Source organism: Gopherus flavomarginatus, chromosome 1 (genome assembly GCF_025201925.1).
Source record: "Gopherus flavomarginatus isolate rGopFla2 chromosome 1, rGopFla2.mat.asm, whole genome shotgun sequence".
Classification (NCBI taxonomy): Eukaryota; Metazoa; Chordata; order Testudines; family Testudinidae; genus Gopherus; species Gopherus flavomarginatus.
The window spans coordinates 222,114,492-222,136,267 of NC_066617.1; the positions used below are offsets into that span (position 1 = coordinate 222,114,492).

The 21,776-nt window shown below is 37.0% G+C and overlaps 1 protein-coding gene across 3 annotated transcripts in view; it reads right to left on the reverse strand.

The window, feature by feature from the left end:
• Window positions 1–21,776, reverse strand: part of IL1RAPL1 (interleukin 1 receptor accessory protein like 1) — a 1,154,051-nt gene that overhangs the window by 1,036,656 nt on the left and 95,619 nt on the right. For all 3 annotated transcript variants that reach the window (XM_050936563.1, XM_050936564.1, XM_050936562.1), the window contains exon 2: window positions 5,001–5,106. In XM_050936563.1, the coding sequence (XP_050792520.1) occupies window positions 5,001–5,082 (82 nt within the window). In that variant the 5' untranslated portion in view covers window positions 5,083–5,106. The remainder of the gene's footprint in view (window positions 1–5,000; window positions 5,107–21,776) is intronic.

The following is a 21,776-nucleotide window of genomic DNA, read 5'->3' on the forward strand; positions in this document are numbered from 1 at the left end:
AAACTAGGACCAGGAGGCATTTGAACAATACTGAGGAAAAACAGTAAAATAAAGTGGAAAAATATGGGAATGAGAGGAGAATCAGTGTTTACCAGTGCAGATGAGGAAATGAACAATTCCATTTTGTGAAATCTTTCAAGGATTTCAGAATGTGTTTTCTTTCTGCTCTGAAACAAAAAGCTGCATCATTTTTTTCACCAAATTGGAGAGAGAGAGAGAGAGAGATATCCGAATATCCAAGAGCTGAGTGGATGTAGGAAAAACAGGTTCAAAACCATAAGAATGTCCATACTGGGATAGACCAAAGGTCCTTCTAGCCCAGTATCCTGTCTTCTGACAGTGGCCAATGCCAGGTGCCCCAGAGGGAATGAACAGAACAGGTAATCATCAAGTGATCCATCCCCTGTTGCTCCTGTTTTGAATTGAACAGAGCCTTGAATCTGGCTCCTCACATCCCTAACCACCAGATTATAAACTATTCTAGGGTGAAAGTCTTCTTCTCCCAGACCTGAGGGAAGGAGAGGGAAATCCTTCTCAACAAAAAAAAGTTGTCAAAACTGGTACATTCCCATGAAACATTTTAACTAAAAAACTTTGTTTACCAGAAAAAAAAAATGCTTGATTTTTTGTATCAGCTCTAGCACTTACAGCACCTTTACTGCAGAAACAGATTAAAGTTCACCATTTATTATCTTATAAAATGCACAATATGAGCTGCTTAAAGAAGTCTTATGGAAATGTCAAAATATATTAACAGATCTAAACAGCAGTTTAAACATCATATTACCCAACACAGTTCCTGCTAACTAGTCTCTATTATTATAACACAGTTGTATGCTAATTGTCAGCTCAGGAGTGGTAAAAAAAAAATCACCTATATTATACCCTTAGAACAGACCACATATCCCATAATCAACAGAGCACACAGTTAGGGTGCAATATTCACCCTAACTGTGGTATTTGGCTGTCTTGCTACCTTGGAAAAAGTTATACTACATAAACCTTGACTCAAGCTTCTTCCCCAATTTTTGTTGTTTCCCTTCTGAACCTCTTTGTCTTATTTTCCTTTTGGCCCCCCAAAATTCTTTATGTCCTCCATGAGTCTTAATGTAGGATTTAGCAGCTAAATCAAGAGTGATGCATCAAAAGAGTCCTCCATTCCCACACAAGGTCTTAGTGTCTGCTATCTTGATAAAGACCCCAGGCACTTACTTGAGTTGATGGTTTAAATTATAAGATGATTAAAAACAGAGTTTAACAGCTTTTACTCCATCCCTCCCACCTTCCCTTTACCTCCTATTCTACTTTTACATGTAAGGCAGAACATTACCATAACACCATTAATTCTTTAATAGGAAGATGCTCAGTGTCCTCTGCTATAGCACTTCCTTATCACTTGAGCCAAACATTCTTTCTGACATCAAAAAGGAAAGTTTAGGAGATCCATCTAGAGTAAATTTTATGACAATTCTGTACTTGAACCTCAATTCCTTTGAAGACATGGAGACAAAATTGTTTTGGTCCACTGACCTTATAAGGATTTTGTTTTAATACTGTGAAACTACAGAATAACAGATGAAATGCACAGGTGAAAACTGAAGTGCACATCATCCCCCGACAAAAAAAAAAATTCTACTGAATAATAGGCAAGGTAGACTGCTCAAATTGTAGTAACTGTGGTTTCACCAATGATAAGTCTTTTCAGACTGCAAATAAAGTACAAATAATTAAGTATTAAAATTAGGAAATAAAAAATAACTTATTTCTTCTCTTTCAGCTATTACAGAGAAAGACAATTTACAAATTCTTGTTTCTGGCATCTGCATCACATCCTGAATTATTACACAAGGAATCTCATTATTTTCTAACTCAGATTAAAACTCTCAGGATATGTGATTCTTCTCAATCCAATGTTTACTAGCATGAAAATCATTTTTCCCATTTTAGTTTAGCATTGTCTATAATGCACCATGACATCAAAAAGAACGGAGCATATCAGATTTTCAAGCAACAGTTACTCCATTTTTTTCCATTCAAAAATTCCTACATTATAGTGTGCTTTGGTTTCTCTTTTGGCCTCCAGCCTCTGATTTTTTATGCAAGGAAAATAAGAACTATAGTAGTATTCAACTTTGAAAAAAGTATAATGTACTTTAACCATCCAGAGCAACAAACGATTTCCCAAGGAAATAAAAATAAAATTAGCTGAACTTCTGATCTACACAGATATACATTTTGGTTTGAATGGATAAACACAAGCAAACATAAACCAAGAGGCAGAGGGGATTTTTTCACTCAAGTCAGTGTTTCCACACGGAACAAAAAGTTCTGGTTTTAGACTTTTCTGGTTATAGACTTTTCCTGTGTTTCTAAGAGTAGTCCGCAGAAAGTTGTTTTAGTCTCAGGAAAACAATTGTACTTTCTTAGTAAAAAACCCTGCATCCCCTTTTCAGGCAACCCCTCTCCACCCCCCGCTGCAGCGAAAGAGACCCTAACCCTTGCTCACACTGAGTAGCTCCTTATTCTGCAACAAACTCCATTGAATTCAAAGGGGCTACTGACTGTGTAAGGCACTACTCATCATGAGCAATGGTAACAGAATCCAGCCTTCAGTGTTTATTCAGACAAAATTCTCACTAAAGTCAATGAAATGTTGCCTTGGTAAGGACTGATTGAACACTGAATCAAAATTTCAGGATCAACTCAATATTATCTTCTGGTTACATAGCACCTTTCATCTGAGGAACAAATTGTTTCACAAACAATTTGTGAAGCCTCACATCACATCTGAGGTAGGTATAGGTCTATAGTAGGTGAAAACTAAGGAAGGTTTGCTTATGGTTACACAGGAAATCAATGTCAGAACCTGGACAGGTCTCCTGATTCCCAATCCTAGGTCAAATCAATAGATGAGGATAACTTACATTTGGCCTTTAGCTCTGATTTCTCCATTTCCTCTTTCTTCTCCAGGGCTACAAATGTAATTTCATTTTTTTCTCTAAATTAAGTATAGTTTTCTTTATCACATCCGTACTATGTGAGTGAGTTCAGAGTGTCATATTTCATCGAAGACCTAGGGAAATTTTTTCTTGGTTTGGATAAACTGAAGGCACTAATATTTCTCCTAACTGAAAATTCAGCACAGGCCCAATTTTTCTTGCATTGAAGATAACAGAAAAAGAAAATTAGACAAAAGTGAGATGATAAAAACCAAAGACACCATTTGTGTAAGTTTGTGGCAGAACACAGATGTGTACATCATAGTTGGCCATTTCTTTTTGTCCCTTAATGTCACTGTAAAAGTCATTTTTCTGACTAAAATATTTGAACATGCTTATAATGATTTTGCATAAAGTACAACTCTACTTTAACGGACATGGGCTTTAATAGTAGAAACTCTAAATTCAGAACCTCCCAAGTGATGCCTACCTCTGTAATAGATTACTCCAAAACTCCAAAATTTTGATGTTACAGGACCAGGATCTATATTTCTAACGCAAAATTAGCTGAACCATTTTGTACACAGTTAGTACTATCTATTTTCTGGTTTCCCTTTAATAGGTTTGAAAATATTATAATTTATGGCAGGTTTGCACATCACAAAAGACATTCAACATGAATGAAATCACTTTTGGGGGGAAACATTAAATTTTGGAATGTCCTGGCTTTTGTACACCTTAACATTGTAGTGCTGCTACATATTTGTAATCTGCGCCCTGACTACACAGACACATACTTCTGACTATTTGAATGTTTTTGGTATTTCATCAGCTTCAGGGTAGATCACTACAAAATGATATCAATTTACAAGTTGATCATTTGAATATTTTTTCTGATATTAACAATTTATCAAAAATATGAGATGATCTAGGAACCAATTCTGCATCCCTTTGCTTCAAATTGACTTCAGTAGATAGAAATTAAGGCATACACGGAATGCAGGTTTAGTTAAATAATAGAGTGAAAACAACCATAAGCAAACACTCCAAGACTAACAAAAGTGGTTACCCACTGGAAGTAGTCTAATATAGAAAATCAAAATTTCAGTTGAGATATTTGTGTGTTCTTTGTTGCAGGAGTTTGTATAAATTAGTGTCTTGTAAAGTTTTCATTGTACAATTTTATGACTTCAAGACAAAGATTAAGAAGAAAAAGTTTTATCAAGCATTTATCAAGGATGACAGCCAAAATCTACTGTCACGACTAGTACTGAAGCTCCTTTATTCCTATCACATATCAATATGCAAATAGCTTGATAATGCCTTGACTCAAATCATCTTTAAAAGTCATATGAAAAGTGTATAAGTCTTTAGCAATCCAGGTGAAGGCAAAAATTGTCAGTATTTGCTTTGGTGTATTAATCTATTCATTCACAATTGAGTGGGCCTATACTAAGTTACATCATATCGTTTATTATTTCTAGTGGTATTGCATTTAATGTGCTTGAATCTGTTCCTTGATTTACAGAATTGCATGACATAAACCAAAATCACCTGAACAGCATATCTAAAAATTCTATTCTAGAAGGGTCTACAATCACTAAACAAATACAGCCACAAATACAAGATACCATTTCAATTGCAATAAAGTTATTCCAAAAAAAAAATCCAAAGAAAATACTGTCCTTACCCCCCGCCCCATCTTGCGAGGATATATTACATTCTATTTAATTGAGAATAACTTAAATACAAAAAAACCCTTCTCCTTTTAGAAAATAAGTCATCAGATTGTCTATATGACTTCAATTAATCCATAGCCTGCTGCATTTTTTCAGTCAAGGAATGTAGCAGAAAGCTGTCCATAGATATTTGTAGAAACTGCAGAGTTAAAAATATTCCATTTTGTTGTTGTTGCTGACTTTGAAACCCTATTAACCACTGTGTCCAGAAAGGAATGAAACAACTTCTTACTGTATATTTTCCAAGTCACAAACATGCTTTACATACAAATTTGTAACCACAACATCAAACCTAATGGAAAAAGGGAGTAAATCTACTTACCTGAGCCCCTTTTGGTCACAACCTTCAAGCTCTGAGTAAGAGTAGCATACAAGAGAATCAAGTGTGGAATAGGAGCTTTCATCTTCCAGCTCTTAAAGGCTGCTCCCTAAAGCACCAAAAAAATAATAATAAATAATATATATATATATATATCCTGTAAGAATATTAAAAAGCTTCATTTTTATGTTTTTGCTGAAATATATTTTTAGTAACTAAATCATAAAAAAGAAACTGTAGAAGCGTGACCTCAGTTCTACTCGTGCTAAGATGCTGGGCTGGAACTAAATACAATTAAAAAACAGAGTTGAACTCACTGTAATTCCAGAAAGATTATTTCTTTTTTTTTTTTTTTAGGTTTAGCTCTGGAGCCTCAATACCATTGTAAGGGGCAAGATTTGTAATTTTGTCTGCCTCATGAAAATGCACCACATATATTAATGTACCTATTATATGCTGGGTCAAATTCTATGGAAATCAGTTTATGTCAGCAAAGAATTTGATCCTTTTACTGAATAGACAAAATAATGTTTTTTTTATTTCTTTTTCTCTTTAATTTTTGAAAACGAAGATAAAACATTCTGTTTATCATTAGGTCATTAACCTCTTACAGAAAAAAAATAATTTGCTTTAATTGACTCATTCTCATTGGCTGATCAGAATTGTTACATCGAACACTAAAGAGTTAATAAAAAAACAGTCTGATCATCTTTCTGATAAAACTGTAAAAGGAACCTGTAAGAGGAACAGTTGAATAATCTCTTAGTCTAAAGTATACTGAGTAATTAGTTATGGGCGCAGTTGTGTAATGCCACTACTTTCAATAGGAGTCAGGAATGCATAAGGATTGCAGGATTTGCCTACAATGTAGTCACTATTCATCTCCTAGAGATCCGCATTACAGGGGTTCTCTGTATGGTTCATTCTTCCTCTGTATGGAGTATGTATGTGTATGTACTCCCATTATTCCTAGACCCCAAAGAACATGATCTGGGGAGTGAGCAATATATTTGTGAGGGACAGAATGGGTTGGAAGACCTATTGCACTATTCATTCCCTCCCTCCTTGTAAACCAGTGTGGAATTCAATGGTTACCACTGCTTTGGGCACTCATCTTTTCATGGGGTGAACGGAGTTACCCTCAGTGGGTTGGCCCTCACAGGGCCAGGAACTAGCACTGAGGTAGACGGTACCAATATAGATCTTAGGACCATACGCCACTATTTTTTAAAAATGAGATGAAGACCAAATCTCACCCCTACTCAACAACACCCATCTGTATACATGCCATGAGGAGCACTATACACAGCTTTGTCAGCTCAGGGGAAAGATCTGGCAATGGGGAGGAGCATTTTAATGATATAAAGGAAGGCTCCATCCTTGTTACTGTTGAAATCAATAGGATTTTGCATTGAACCTAAAGAGTAATATTTTCAAAAGTGCCTAAATGTTTTAGAAGCCAGTGTCCCACTTTCAGAAGTCACACCGAACGCCACTGACTTTCAGTGAGATTTAGATCCCTAAATGCCTAAGTATTTTCTGAAAATGGGATTTGGGGTCCTAAGTCAGTCACTTGGGTGCTTTTGAAAATGTTACCCTAAATGTCATTATTACCTTAAAGCAGGTGGGAAAAACAGATAAGAAATGGGATAGATGTAGCCTAGCATATAGAAGGGCAGAATTTCTTAGATAAAGATGGCAGAACCTCATTGAAAATGTCACTGTCAATTCCTGTACAGTACAGTTTTACTTTTCAAGACATTTGGGAACTAAGAGCATCAAACCTGCAACAGCTATGATTATGACTTTATTAGAGATGAGAAAGCAGGAAAATGTGCCTTGACAGTCACGTTTTTGCGCCATCTCAGAAACTTAATGCTTATGTATTTATTATACAATTATGTCAAGTATAAATTCATTCATTTGCTCAGAAACAATTCTAATGGATTTACATTCTCAGGTGGGAGAAGGTCATTTATCATTAATCACCAGAAGTCACCAACAACCTTAGAAAGAGAAGGTATAAAAATTAGAAAAGAGGTCAAATTAACCAGCAGGGTGAAGAATTAAATGATAAAGCTGTCTGGATTTCTGTGAATAAGATTCAGCCTAATGCTAACTCTCAGCCACAGTTTTAGTTTCTAACACATGATTTTTGGTATTTAGAATGTTTTAAAAGGTAAAAATGAAGGCTAATTACCCAGAGGTGAATCAGAACAGATACATCTAAAGCACTGTGTCACATTGCACAGCAGGCCTGAGTCAAACATTTCTGAAACCAAAATCCCATTTCTGAGTCACTGCACTAACTGATGCTGCAGGAAATCCTGAAGCTGATATCTTCAGCCTCCAGGGTATCAGCAAGAGTCAGCCCCTCGCTCTGTGTGAGCCTAATAAATGCTGTCCAAAGAACTACAGGATTTTACTATGTACTGCAAGATCACCAAATGAATTCTAGCTGTGAAAACAGATCCAAGTACATTTTTCTTATAGCCATATGGCTGAAGAGAACATTTCTTATTGTTCATGCAATAATTTTAAAGTTTGAATCTAAGAACAAATATAACAATATGAATGTGTGAGGGACTCAGTGGATCAAATTCCTCTTCTAACTTTGGCCCATTAACTTTTTGAAGTAAACAGACAATAAAATTTCACAGTCATTCAAAATCTTTCACCTGAATATTTCTAAGCTCATCTGAAATATTCGTTAACCCTCAAAAGACAGCTGTGATCCAGGTTCTAGCAAGTTTTACAGTAGATGCTTGGTAGCATCACCATTATAATTAAACCTGCAACACAATTTCAATCACAAGACTTGTTTTCCACATACTTATCTCTTTCAAAAGTATCCCCCTGTGAAACTTCCCATACAGAGCATCTGCATAAAAAGTTCGACCAAAATACTGTTGGCTACTTTTGACTGTGGCAGGGCCTGCAAAAATATACATTTAACTTTAAAATAATTCACCACATATTTTCAGAAGAGAGTAGAGAATACATAACCAAAGTCTGAAACAAGAAATTTGGCATGCATATGTCTACCATTGAGGACAAGGCCTATCTTGCTCTGCATGAGAAAGGTTTTGATTTAACAAAGAGCTGGTCATTCAAAAACAGCTTGCTTGAGCATGTGCAGTAGTACATTCTGCTAAATCTACAGGTGACTATATGTGAACAAGTGTATACTTGTTGGTTGAAAGAACTTCCATGCCAAAAAGATCCAAGGTGAATATCTTCAGAGTAAGGAAAAAGCACACCTTGGAAGAGTCAGTGGAATTTGTAAGCTGTATGACTACCAGAGACTCTTGCTCTCTTTTTTTCAGAGAAGTGGAAATAATTAGCACTAATGGAACATTAATCTGTAAGATTAACCACTTCAAAAATTGGGAAATTCCAAAAGTTAAATTAGTGCCTTGTATATATTGTACGTGGTATATTTTCTCTTCTTTTCCATGTTTTTGCTTGGAAATTTCTCAGTAAAAGTTTTCATTGAAATATACCAATTTGTCAAAATTGAAGAGTTCCTTGGAAAAGTATCAATTTTGACTAGAGACAGGCAATTTTTTTTTTTGGATGAATATTGTATTGGCTAAAAAAGGTAGTTTTGGTTCATCCACTACTATTTGTGAATTTGACATGAACTCAGTATACAGTTTTGGCCAAAAAAGCATTTTTTCAAGATGTGTCTACACTACCAGCCGGATCGGCAGGCAGCGATCCATCCAGCAGGGATCAATTTATCAAGTCTAGTATAGACATGATAAATCTACTGCTGATTGCTCTCCTGTCAACTCTGGTACTCCACCAGAATGAGGAAAGCAAGCGGCGTTGACAGGAGAACATCAGCTGTTGACTTACCACAGCAAAGACACTGCAATAAGTAGATCTAAGTATGTTGACTTCAGCTACGGTATTCATGTAGCTGAAGTTGCATATCTTAGATCGACCCCCGGCGGTAGTGTAGACAAGCCCTTAGATACAAAGGGACTATGAACTGCAGCTATGAATGACAATAAATAGTCAGCGAGCCAAAGAAAGGGAGTGAGACTGATTGTATAACCTGGTGGTTAAGACATTCATCTACTATGTGGGAAACGCAAGTTAAATAGTAATTGGAACATGGAGTTAAACTATATTTACAAAGTGGAACAGGAGAATAACCTACACTAGAATATCCTATAGCCTAATGGCTAGGGCACTTACCTGCAATGTAAGACATGCAAGCTCAAATCCCTTTGCTGCGTTGCGGGGGAGGGAATTAAACCCAGGATCTTCCACAACCTAGGCAAACACCTAGCCATTAGGTTAAAGCTTAAAAGGGAGGTCTCTAGTACTACAACCATTTTGTGAATTTTGTTTTGGGTTGAATGACATGTTCCATTCAATCTGAAATGGATTTTGTCAATTCACTGAAATTTTTCTCAATTTTTGGATTTGGTTTATCTTGCACCATTTTTTCAGGTCAAGAATGAAATTTCTTGTTAAAACCACAGAGAGAAACAGCCAGAAAGATAACTTGCCCAGAATAACTTATTGCTCAGTGGTTAGGACACTCACCTGGGATGTGATACATTCAGCTTCATGATTCTGCTCTGCCTGATCTGGAGTAGGAGATGTGAACCTGAGGAGTACCCTAGGCACCAGGGTATTGACTAATCTGGGGAGGGTCTCGGTCTCATTTTGACATGAAAATTTTCAAAAGGTCTCAGTTTTGTTCTGGTGTGGAACTCCTAGTTAATTTAATATGTTATTTTAGAGTTGTAATGGAAAACACAAGTTTTAGAAGGTTAGCTGCCAAGAGTTCACAAGGCAATAAGCCCTTGTTACCATGAACAAACTATTATATATATATCTTTTAAATGTAGTACACTATGGCATCTCTGAGCCTAGTACTGGAGGCATCCCACTTTGTGTGAAAGGAATATAATCACAGAACCACAGGGTTAAAAGGTATTGCAAAGGTAATCTAGGCTAACTCCCAAATGCATTAACAATCATGGAAAGAATACTGTGTTCAAGTTCTAAAAATAAAATTGGTCCCCCTCCTGGTTGTTACAAAAACAGGTTAATAAATGGTTTCCAGTCTCTCCCACAGCACTCTCTTGCTGCCAGTGTCTCTAATGACAACACTTCTGAGAAGGATGGATTCATCTAGCAGTAAGGCCATAAATGCCAATGGTAATTGTGAAATTAAGCAATGTTTCTCCCAATATAGTAATGCAGACATGGATTTCTTAACTTGTAAGCTATTAGAGTGAGTGCAATCAGTGACTATGAAAAAAAAAACCACTGGTAAACTCAGAACCAGGATTATTTGGAGGCCCTACATCTGGCTAACTTCAGGCTTTGGGAGATCTCTCAGCTCTAAGGATTGCCTCCAAAACTCATAATTTTCAGTGGCTGATAATAAAGGTGACTTGACTGTGGGAATCACAAAAATGGAAATGAAGCTGAATAGTAGGACTGATCAAAAACTTTTAATCAGACCTATTTTTCTAGAGAAAAAGGAGCTCTAGACTAAACATTTATTAAAGTATCTTTTCTATGGCAGATTTTAAAACTTGTCAAACACCTGTTTTCAGTTTCTGGACAAAATATGAATATATTCAAATTTCTGCCTAAAATAATTTTTTCCAGGGAAAATTTAGATTAAAAATGTATTTTTGTTCTCTTTTCATTGAAATTTTCCATGGGGAAAACCATTTGTGAACAGTTCTTTTGAATGGAATAAATGAAAAACAGTGAGAGGTGTCATGTGCCCAGGCTGGCTTCAAGAAAGACAGTTCCTCAGTCACAATTTTAGTTGCACTCTCCTAAGCCTTAATCAAAGCTCACTGAAGTCTTTCCTTTGACCGCAGTGGGTTTTGGGTCAGTGCCCTAAAGTCAGACTCTATTCTTTGTCTGTTTTTTTTTAACTAACAATTTATTTAATTTCAATGTGTTTTCAAATGGCAGAGGAACCCAGATATGATAATGGGTCAGCCACAACAGGAAAATCTCAGGATTGTCAATCTCCCTCTGCAGGCAGAGAAATACTCCAGGAAGCAACTATACTTTTCTGTTCAGTAGTGATGGCTTGTCTATTGCTCAACCAGGCTTGCTCTAGAGCACTTGCTACAGAGTAATGAATTTGCAGGGGGACAGCACAGCCAGAAGACTTAAATAAAAAGTCCTTTAGCAATGCTGTTCAGCAACATGAAGTTTTTATGTAGCTCTTTGGAAGTCCCTGAGCAGCACATCATCAGTCTTCTTGGAAGTGTTGCAAGAGTCACTTTACAACACATATGGGCACTATTAAATTAGTACCTTTGATTTCTATACAATAATTATTTCGAGGCAGTATGACCCTTCCTAATATGCTATTAACACAATAACAAATTAGAACCATCATGATCTCAAAAACAGGTGTCAACTCATTTTCATGACCTACTACATTAGCATCCTGGAACAGATGAAGAGTATTGACAGCATTAAAAATGTCAGAGAAAAACAGATCTGTTTCAAAGAACAAGGATTATAGGCTCATAGACATTAAGGTCAGAAGGGACCATTATGATCATCTAGTCTGACCTCCTGCAAAATGCAGGCCACAGAATCTCATCAACCCACTCCTGTAACAAACCTCTAACCCATGTCTGAGTTACTGAAGTCCTCAAATTGTGGTTTGAAGACCTCAAGCTGCATAGAATCCTCCAGCAAGAGACCCCTGCCTCATGCTGCAGAGGAAGGCAAAAAACCTTGAGGGCCTCTGCCAATCTGCCCTGGAGGAAAATTCCTTCCTGACCCTAAATATGGTGATCAATTAAACCCTGAGCATGTGGGCAAGACTCACCAGCCAGCACCCAGGAAAGAATTCTCTATAGTAACTCAGATCCCAACCCTCTAACATCCCATCACAGACCACTGGGCACACTTACCTGCTGATAACCAAAGAACAATTGCTAAATTAATTGCCAAAATTAGGCTATCCCATCATACCATCCCCTCCATAAATTTATCAAGCTTAGTCTTAAAGCCAGATATGTCTTTTGCCCCCACTACTCCCCTTGGAAGGCTGTTCCAGAACTTAACTCCTCTAATGGTTAGAAACCTTCATCTAATTTCAAGTCTAAACTTCCTAGTGTCCAGTATATATCTGTTTGTTCTTGTGTCCACGTTGGTACTAAGCTTAAATAATTCTTCTCCCTTCCTGATATTAATCTCTCTGATATATTTATAGAGAACAATCATATCCCCCCTCAACCTTCTTTTGGTCAGGCTAAACAAGCCAAACTCTTTGAGTCTCCTTTCATAAGACAGGTTTTCATTCTTTGGATCATCCTAGTAGCCCATCTCTGAATCTGTTCCAGTTTGAATTCATCCTTCTTAAACATGGGAAACCAGAACTGCGCACAGTATTCCAGAGGAGGTCTCACCAGTGCCTTATATAATGGTACTAACACCTCCTTATCTTTGCTGGAAATACCTCGCCTGATGCATAATAAAACTGCATTTGCTTTTTTGACTGCCATATCACACTGGCAGCTCATAGTCATCCTGTGATCAACCAATACTCCGAGGTCCTTCTCCTCCTCTGTTACTTCCAACTGATGTGTCCCCAATTTACAACTAAAATTCTTGTTATTAATCCCTAAATGCATGAGCTTGCACTTTTCACTATTAAATTTCATCCTATTACTATTACTCCAGTTAACAAGGTCATCCAGATCTTCCTGTAGGATATCCCGGTCCTTCCTCTGTGTCAGCAATACCTCCCAGCTTTGTGTCATCCACAAACTTTATTAGCACATTCCCGCTTTTTGTGCCAAGGTCAGTAATAAAAAGTTTAAATAAGATTGGTCTCAAAACTGATCCCTGAGGAACTCCACTAGTAACCTCCTTCCAGCCTGACAGTTCACCTTTCAGTACGACCCATTGTAGTCTCCCCTTTAACCAGTTCCTTATCCACCTTTCAATTTTCATATTGATCCCCATCTTTTCCAATTTAACTAATAATTCCCCATGTGGAACTGTGTCAAATGCCTTACTGAAATCGAGGTAAATTAGATCCACTGGGTTTCCTTTATCTAAAAAAATCTGTCACCTTCTCAAAGAAGGAGATCAGGTTGGTTTGGCATGATCTACCTTTTGTAAAAACATGTTGTATTTTGTCCCAATTACCATTGACCTCAATGTCCTTAACTACTTTCTCCTTCAAAATTTTTTCCAAGATCTTACATACGACAGATGTCAAACTAACAGGCCTATAGTTACTCGGATCACTTTTTTTCCCTTTCTTAAAAATAGGAACTATGTTAGCAATTCTCCAGTCGTATGGTACAACTCCTGAGTTTATTGATTCATTAAAAATTCTTGCTAATGGGCTTGCAATTTCATGTGTCAGTTCCTTTAATATTCTTGGATGAAGATTATCTGGGCCCTCTGATTTTGTCCCATTAAGCTGTTCGAGTTTGGCTTCTACTTCGGATGTGGTAATAGCTACCTTCATATCTTCATTCCCATTTGTCCTCCTTCCATTATCCCTAAGCTCCTCATTAGCCTTATTAAAGACTGAAGCAAATTATTTATTTAGATATTGGGCCATGCCTAGATTATCCTTAACCTCCATTCCATCCTCAATGTTTAGCAGTCCCACTTCTTCTTTCTTTATATTCTTCTTATTTATATGGCTATAGAACCTTTTACTATTGGTTTTAATTCCCTTTGCAAGGTCCAACTCTACATGGCTTTTAGCCTCTCTCACTTCATCCCTACATGTTCTGACCTCAATAAGGTAGCTTTCCTTTCTAATCCCTCCCATCTTCCACTCCTTGTAGGCTTTCTGTTTTTTATTAATCACCTCTCTCAGATGCTTGCTCATCCAGCTTGGTCTACAACTCCTGCCTATGATTTTTTTCTCCTTTCTTGGGATGCAGGCTTCTGATAGTTTCTGCATCTTTGACTTGAAGTAATTCCAGGCCTCCTCCGCCTTTAGATCCACAAGTTCTTCAGTCCAATCCACTTCCCTAACTAATTTCCTTAATTCTTTAAAGTTAGCCCTTTTGAAATCAGAACCCTTAGTCTCAGATCTATTTTTGTTTATCGTTCCATCTAGTTTGAACTGAATTAGCTCATGATCACTTGAACCAAGGTTATCCCCTACAACCATTTCTTCTCTGAGGTTCTCACTACTCACCAAAACCAAATCTAAAATGGCATCCCCTCTTGTTGGTTCTTCAACTACTTGGTGAAGAAATCCATCAGCTATCACATCCAGAAAAATCTGAGCCCTATTTTGTGACTAGCACTTGTCCTCCAGTCTATATCTGGGAAGTTAAAGTCTCCCATGATCACACAATTCCCATTAGCATTTACTTCATTAAAAACATTAAAGAAGTCTCTATGACAGTAACCTTTTCAAAGGTTCCAAAAGTAAAAATCCTGAGAGGCCAACCTGAATCAAGAGGTCATAAGCAGCCAGAATCAAGTGCAATAGAAGGCAATACAGTAGAGTAACTCAGAGTTACGAACACCTTGGGAACGGAGGTTGTTCATAACTCTGAAATGTTCATAACTCTGAACAAAACATTATGGATGTTATTTCAAAAGTTAACAACTAAACATTGACTTAATACAGCTTTGAAACTTTGCTATGCAGAAGAAAAATGCTGCTTTCCTTTTGTTTTGTTTTAGTAGTTTATATTTAACACAGTACTGTACTGTACTGTTTTTTTTTTTTTTTTTTTTTTTGGTCTCTGCTGCTGCCTGAGTGAGTACTTCTGGTTCCAAATGAGGTGTGTGGTTAACTGATAAGTTTGTAACTCTGGTGTTCATAACTCTAAGGTTCTGATGTACAAAGATTTGGATTCTTAAATCTTTGGATTTTTTTGCAAGTCATTCTTATCCTTCCATGTTTAGCAGCACTCCTAAGTGTAAGAAAGCAGTGAAATTTACAGAGCAATAAAAAAGGATCTTATTGGTAAAGCAGAAGAATGGTGTGATGTTGTGACAATGCTCCAAGAAGAAACAGACAACCAATTTGGCTGCTCAGTCTGCAAATAGGAATCTAGCAGAATAGATTTTGTGACTTTTGTGGGGGTTTCCACTCAATTGCATCATCACATTTGTGGCTGGAACTGACCCACATTACTGCCCTTTCTTGGATGTTCTTCCTTGATAATTTATACTTTTTCATTCATCTTTTTAAAAATATTTCCAATATCCTTTTTCAGAGAAGAAGGATCATAATAATAATTACTTACATTACAGTAGCACCCAAAAACCCAGGAGAGGGTCGACCCTAGTAATAGGCACTGTAAAGATGGCATCTCTCTCACGCATTGAGCAAATTATTTGCTCATAAAAAATATGACAAATCTTCAATTCCAAAAATAAATTAAGATATAAGTGGAGCTTTATAATTTATATGGCTATTTAAAAGGATTACACAATACAGTCAGCCTGCATAGGGAATCACAAAACAGTTTGATGCCTGACTCAACATTTATTCTCTCAATCTTTGATTGATTGCATCAGACAATGATGTCAACATTGCATGTGAAGTTAAGGATGTTTGTTATGCACACATGTCATGTTTTCCGCACTGCTTACATTGATTAATGGATCCCTGACCACTCTATTTAATGTACTTTAAATGTGGAAGCAGAAGACAAAGATTTTGGATGCTTTTGGACACTTGACCATTCTATTAAAGGTAGCAAACATTATTCAGCAGCAGTAGACAGCATAAGCCTGTGGAAAAAATCAGCTGTGGTAGGGAATTCAAAATAACTGGAACACTAGGCATTACATGCTTGAGTATCCTCTCAGCACTATTTCCCTACCATACAAACATTGAAAGTTAGATGCTCTCCCTCATTGCCACGAATTAGCATTTGATTACCAGTTTAGTGATGGATTAATAAGGGCAAGCTACAGCCAGGTGTGAAAGCTATGTGGCAAACTCCCCACTCCCATCTTGCATAGCCCCCGTCAGTTATGAATTTGGTTGTACTCGGGGGTAGCAGGCTCTACGGAGCCACTACTACTTAGGAGAGCAAGTGGACAGGTGAGATGCTACAACTTGATGATTATAGACTCAGCATACTAATGCACCAGCAAGAGGTAAAACTGGGAATTTTTTTTATTAATAATCTATTTGCATAAAAATGTAATTTCAGTTGACCCAACACTTCACAAATTTTATAAGTTTTTGCCTGAAAAAACATTTTGGATTAGGCAGTAATCATGGTGACCTTATAATTTTTAGTCCATTGATCAGGGCACTCATCTGGGATGGGGGAGACCCAGGTTCAATTCTCCCACCCTCTGTGCCTGATGTGGAGAATTATGTACTATTCTGGTTTGACTTGTTCTCACTCAGTCCTGTTGAAGCTGTTCCACTGGGTATAAATAATTCACTAGTCCTTGGATCAGATTAAGAGTGACCCAATAGTCTGGTGGTTAGAGCACTCTCTACATTCAAGTCTCTAAGCCAATAATTATTTAATTTTTTTTTACAAAGTGGAACAGCTTCAACAGAAGAGATTGGGATATTCTGGGACAAGCCTTAGTCCAATGGCTAGGGCTTTTTCCTGCAATATAGGCGACTCAAATTCAATCTAAGAAATTTGGTAGCTTTGATGCAAATATAAGATTGCTGATGCCTCTATGAATGTCCGCATCTCATAACAATGAAGGAATACAAATTTGAACTACAAAGTGAATGTTGCAGAAACAAAGCTTCTAGTCTACAGTTTGCAGTACAATCTGCACACCTAATAAATGCCTGGCAAGAAAATACATGTGTTGGTGAAACTGCTTAATAATGGATTAAAAGGGAAAATTTGAAACCATACTTTCACCCACAAAGATAAACAATTCTGGCAATAAAATCTCAAACAAAAGTTTGAGACCATGTCAACCTGGCCTCAAGCCCTTCCTTAGAAAACTGTGTGTGTTCCTGTAATAGTTTGGGTGTGTAACAGAAAGGACATCTATTTTATCTATCCATGAAAGCTACACAACACCCATCTTTGTGGCATCTGAGCTCCTCACAAAATTATGACTTTACAAAAATGATTTACCAGCGTGAGCATCCTCAGCAAAATTGACAATATGCTAATGCCCACGCTCCATGCAGTTCCCAACAGGAGTAGCATGCCCCCATTTCTCAATGTGGCACAGAACAACCAAGAAAATATCAATAAGCAGAAAACAAATTATTTAAATTAACTATTTTAAGTGCTAGGGGAAGCTCTACTATATTTTAAAGAGTCAATGTAGCCAGATCTGGAAATTTAATTTATTAAAACTTACCATCTATCTGAATTTTATCCAGTTTCTATTCAGAATTCAGCTGCCATGTTGCTAGTAGTAATTATAACAGAAGAACCCTGGGCAGATTAGCAAGGGTTAAATGTTTCAGATTTGGTTTGTTTGTTTAAACAGTATAAATGAATGAAGTTTCCTTTTCGGATTGGACTATAGAGAGAGAGTTCTGAAATATGTTAGCAATGAGATGATACTCTGATCCTTGTGTATTTCATTTTGTTGTTGCTGTGTGTGATGGGACATGTGCCCATCCCGCTGGTAGAATGCAAACGAGTAAATGTTGCCAAGCAGGTGTACCTGCAGAACATGTTCCACCTGCAAAAGTGGAGCTTAAAAGAAAGGGAAAATGGGCTTGAGGGATAAGGGGGTAGATAGGTTGCCAGGGACTGCTAGTGAAATGTAGCAAGGGGAGCTCGGTCTTAGCCATTGGCTAATCTTGCCTGCCCCTCCTCCCACCTTGTTTGGGACACACTGACAGTACAAGGTTGCCACTGGCAAGGGGCTCTGGAAGGCTGCAGCAACTTAGGGAGCACCTCCGGGGACTAGAGACAAATGAGATATAGTGGGATTCTGAAAAGATCACCTGAAGCAAGCTGAACTTCTACTGGGAACAATGAGATTTCCCAGGAGTGAGTTGATCCTGTAGAGGACCAAGGGCAAGAGATAAGACAACTACAGTCAAGTTCAGTCTGAGGGTTGGCTGAATAGAGACTGACAGTCATCTCTCTTCCTCCCACAGAGTAACTACCTTTTGGCTAGCTACCTGAGAAACAAAAAGTTTAATAGATTTGTGCTGGGCAGGCAGCTATGTGTATCTATGCACCTGCAGTGCAGCTGCAGAAAAGGACACAGGTTAACTACTCTATACAAACAGATCCCCATCTTAGGTACAAAAGATGCTTTAACAAAATTACATCTTTTATTTTCAAATGACTCACCTTGCTTCTTTCCTACAGTGGTATTGGAATCTTCAAAGATAAAATTCTAGATTAATTCTTGACCAAAAAAAATTAATTAATTCATAACCTATGGTGTTTTGATTACTGCCATACCCTTCTCTCTGACCTTGCTAAATGTAATCTTATCCCACTGATATCTATTCAGAATGCTGCTGCAGAGATCATTTGCTTTGCCCATCATTTTGACCATGTCACTTTGCCTCAAATATAAGCTACTGATCTTCACTTTCAAGGCACTTCATGGCCTATCCCCGCCCTACCTTGCATCTCTCATTCAGTATTAAGAAATAGGCTGCCTGCTTCTGATCGGCCTACAATGCCAGCCGCCATCACCCTCTTGATAAATTTTCAAACAATCACCTTTGTGCTTTTTCCCAAGCTGCCCCTCACACTTGGAAGGAACTCCCATAAACAGCCACAAATCCATTTCATTGTTTTCCTTCAAAATACTCCTTACTCTCCTTTGCCGTGATGCCTACAAAACACTTGACAACAGTTAGGCTGCTGGTATGCCGAGACCACAGCCTCTCATGCTGACTAGTACTGTTTCACTGTTTCTTTGTACTTCCTTGCATATATCTATCTGTTGGCTCTTGTTTTATATTTAGATTGTAAGCTCTTCGGGGTAGGGACCATCTGTTTGTACAATGCCTAACAGAGTGGTGTCCTGATCCATGACTGGGGCTTCTAAGTACAACAGTAACAAGAAGAAGGAATTAGTTTCTAGAGTATTCAGTTCACAGAACACCATGTCCAATCCTTTCTTTGTGCCATGTAGGTTAGGTTACTTGTTTACCAGTTTTTATGGTTGATACTTGTATATTTTGGGTATTTAGACTTGATTTCATCCGTGCATCTAATGTCTTTCCTTCCTCTTTCATAGCTAAAGTGTTGATGGGTTCCTATTTTGTCTTGCATTTCACACTCAATGACCTCACTTAAAAGTTATGTCTTTCTTGTAACAATTTTAAAACTGTTGTGATAATTCTTTGTCTTCCTTAATATAACTTGTCAGCTCAAGCAATTGCCCTGTTAGTGTGTATCTCCTTCTTTTACATTAGCAAAGGGGATTCCTACACCTGTCCAGAAACATTTTCTCACAGCCTCTCCATTTAGCCTTTCCAGTCTATTTGTATTCAGTCTTTACAGCCTATGGTATTACTGAGTCAATCTCCTAAACAACACTCAGTTTTCCTTTTCTCTCAATTGCCCCCTCCTTTTTTTTTTTTTTTTGCTTTATAATAGATTTTTAAAATAGCGACAATTTATCCTGGGCTATTACTATGAATCTATAGCCTCTCTTACACAGGAATATTAATATCAGGAGAGTTCCATGGTTTCTGGATATAGGATGATACTGAAAGTAGTTTGTGAAAATAAGAACTGGAGGAGATATACACACATACACACGTTGAAAATATTGAATTTCACCAGGCAATTGGGCATGATGGAGAGCTTCATGAGAGAACACATTTAAGGATTCTTAGTTTATAAGGTAGCACTGAGATTGAGGACACTAAAATGTATGGTATTATTTCTCAAATTCTCAAAGCTCATTTAGCTCCTAGTCAAATAGTTTTTGTATTCCCAGAACACATTGTACTATTAATTCCACTTTAAATGGGGAAACTGACTCTATTGTCTTGACTTTGACAGGTACCTTTATAATTATTCTACACTTCTGGATTCCAAGTGGGATTTACAACATTCATTATTGGCCTATGGCTCACTGAAGTATAAAGAACTGAGGGTATATTTTTGTTTTGACCCTTGTTTAAAAAACTGGCAGCACATCAGTGATCAGGTTGAAAATGTGACTGCAGGAAAAATTCTCCCAAAGATATTAGATAATAAACTGGAATTTAAATAAAAACAACGAGGAGTCCGATGGCACCTTAAAGACTAACAGATGTATTTGGGCATAAACTTTCATGCTTTTAGATGCACTTGAAGAAGTGTTTGTTTTACCCACGAAAGCTTATGCCTAAATAAATCTGTTAGTCTTTAAGGTGACACTGGACTCCTCATTGTTTTTGTGAATACAGACTAAAACAGCTACCCCTCTGGTACTTGGAATTTAAATGATATTAATGTGAGCTTATTATCTATTGGATAACAGACTATTTTTTCCTGATTTTGTATGGATTTATTCTGTATAAATTGACTGAGGAAATGAGAAGCATTTTTTCCTATGTGTGGCCAGAGTAAATAAAACCTGACTCACATTTTCAAAATTGGATGCCTAAATCTTGGCCCTGGGATACATATTTAGGCAAGTAAGTGGCTCAGTTTTGAGAAGCTCTGTTTTTAAAATCTGGACCTCTATCTGAATTTTTTCTTCATTAAGGTATCATTCAGCCAACTGTACCTACATAAAAAAAGATGTACTTAAGTTTAAACATATACTTATGTCCTATTAACTTTAAATGAGACTAAGAACCCATGAAGCACATACTTAGAGTGTTGTTGAATTTAGGCCTTGAAAGTCAGCGCTGATGTGTTTTCCCTCCTCCAGCTCCTTCACTTTCCTTTAGAACCATTTGCTTAGTGAGCCCACATAAAGCAACAATGTGTAAAATTTTGTTTTTCAGGAATATGTGGGTTTTATTTTATTTTATTTTGAACAATCCTTATTGATTATTATTTGATTTATTTTAAGACAGTAACAAAAAACAGCTCTGGAAACATAGTACAGTTACATGTAATGCTGATAGGACATAGAATACATATTGCAAAGATGTTCCTTTAAAGTAACCTTGCTGAACTAAGCTTTCATGTTTGCTTGTTCCAAAGTCATAACACAACCCTTCAACTGTTAGACTCTAATGATGGGACAATTCTTTATTTTCTATTTTCATAATCTGGATAAATGAAATCTTTACACTGAAAACAGGGGAATTTAAAACATAAAATTGATGTGGCCACAACAATTATTTTAAATCTTCAGGAGGTTCACAATATCTAGCAAACTTTGACAGATGACAGAATGTGCCTAATAGCATGCTAGCTGATTGTTAGTAAGATGATGTCTTTTGAATATATTCATCTGGCAGAAAGCCAACCAGGCATTTGAAGTTTACACTATTATAGACATAACTACTGCCTGATTAAGAAGTTAGTGTCCATGTGCTGAGCTCATCATAGCCAAACACAAGAGCCGTAACAGAGTTTAAGAATCCAAACAGAATTGCGTAAAGGAAGGACAAGCTAACCTTACCATTTAGAGACAAGAGCTTCTGTGTAGTAGTTCAGAGAAAACAATTTATATACAAGGATTGACATCATTTAATTAATTTGTAAATGATTCAAGCATCAGTGATTTCCAATGTCTAATAATTACCCTCTCAAGTTTTGGAAATTGTGAGGAGAAATAACTGTGAAACTAGTTTTGACTTTGAAAAATAAGTTCTTTGGAGATTGCACACTAGGTGCAAGACACTAAATAACCATAATATATTCTATATATACACATGTATGTGGGCCTGGTGACCACGGAATACATTCC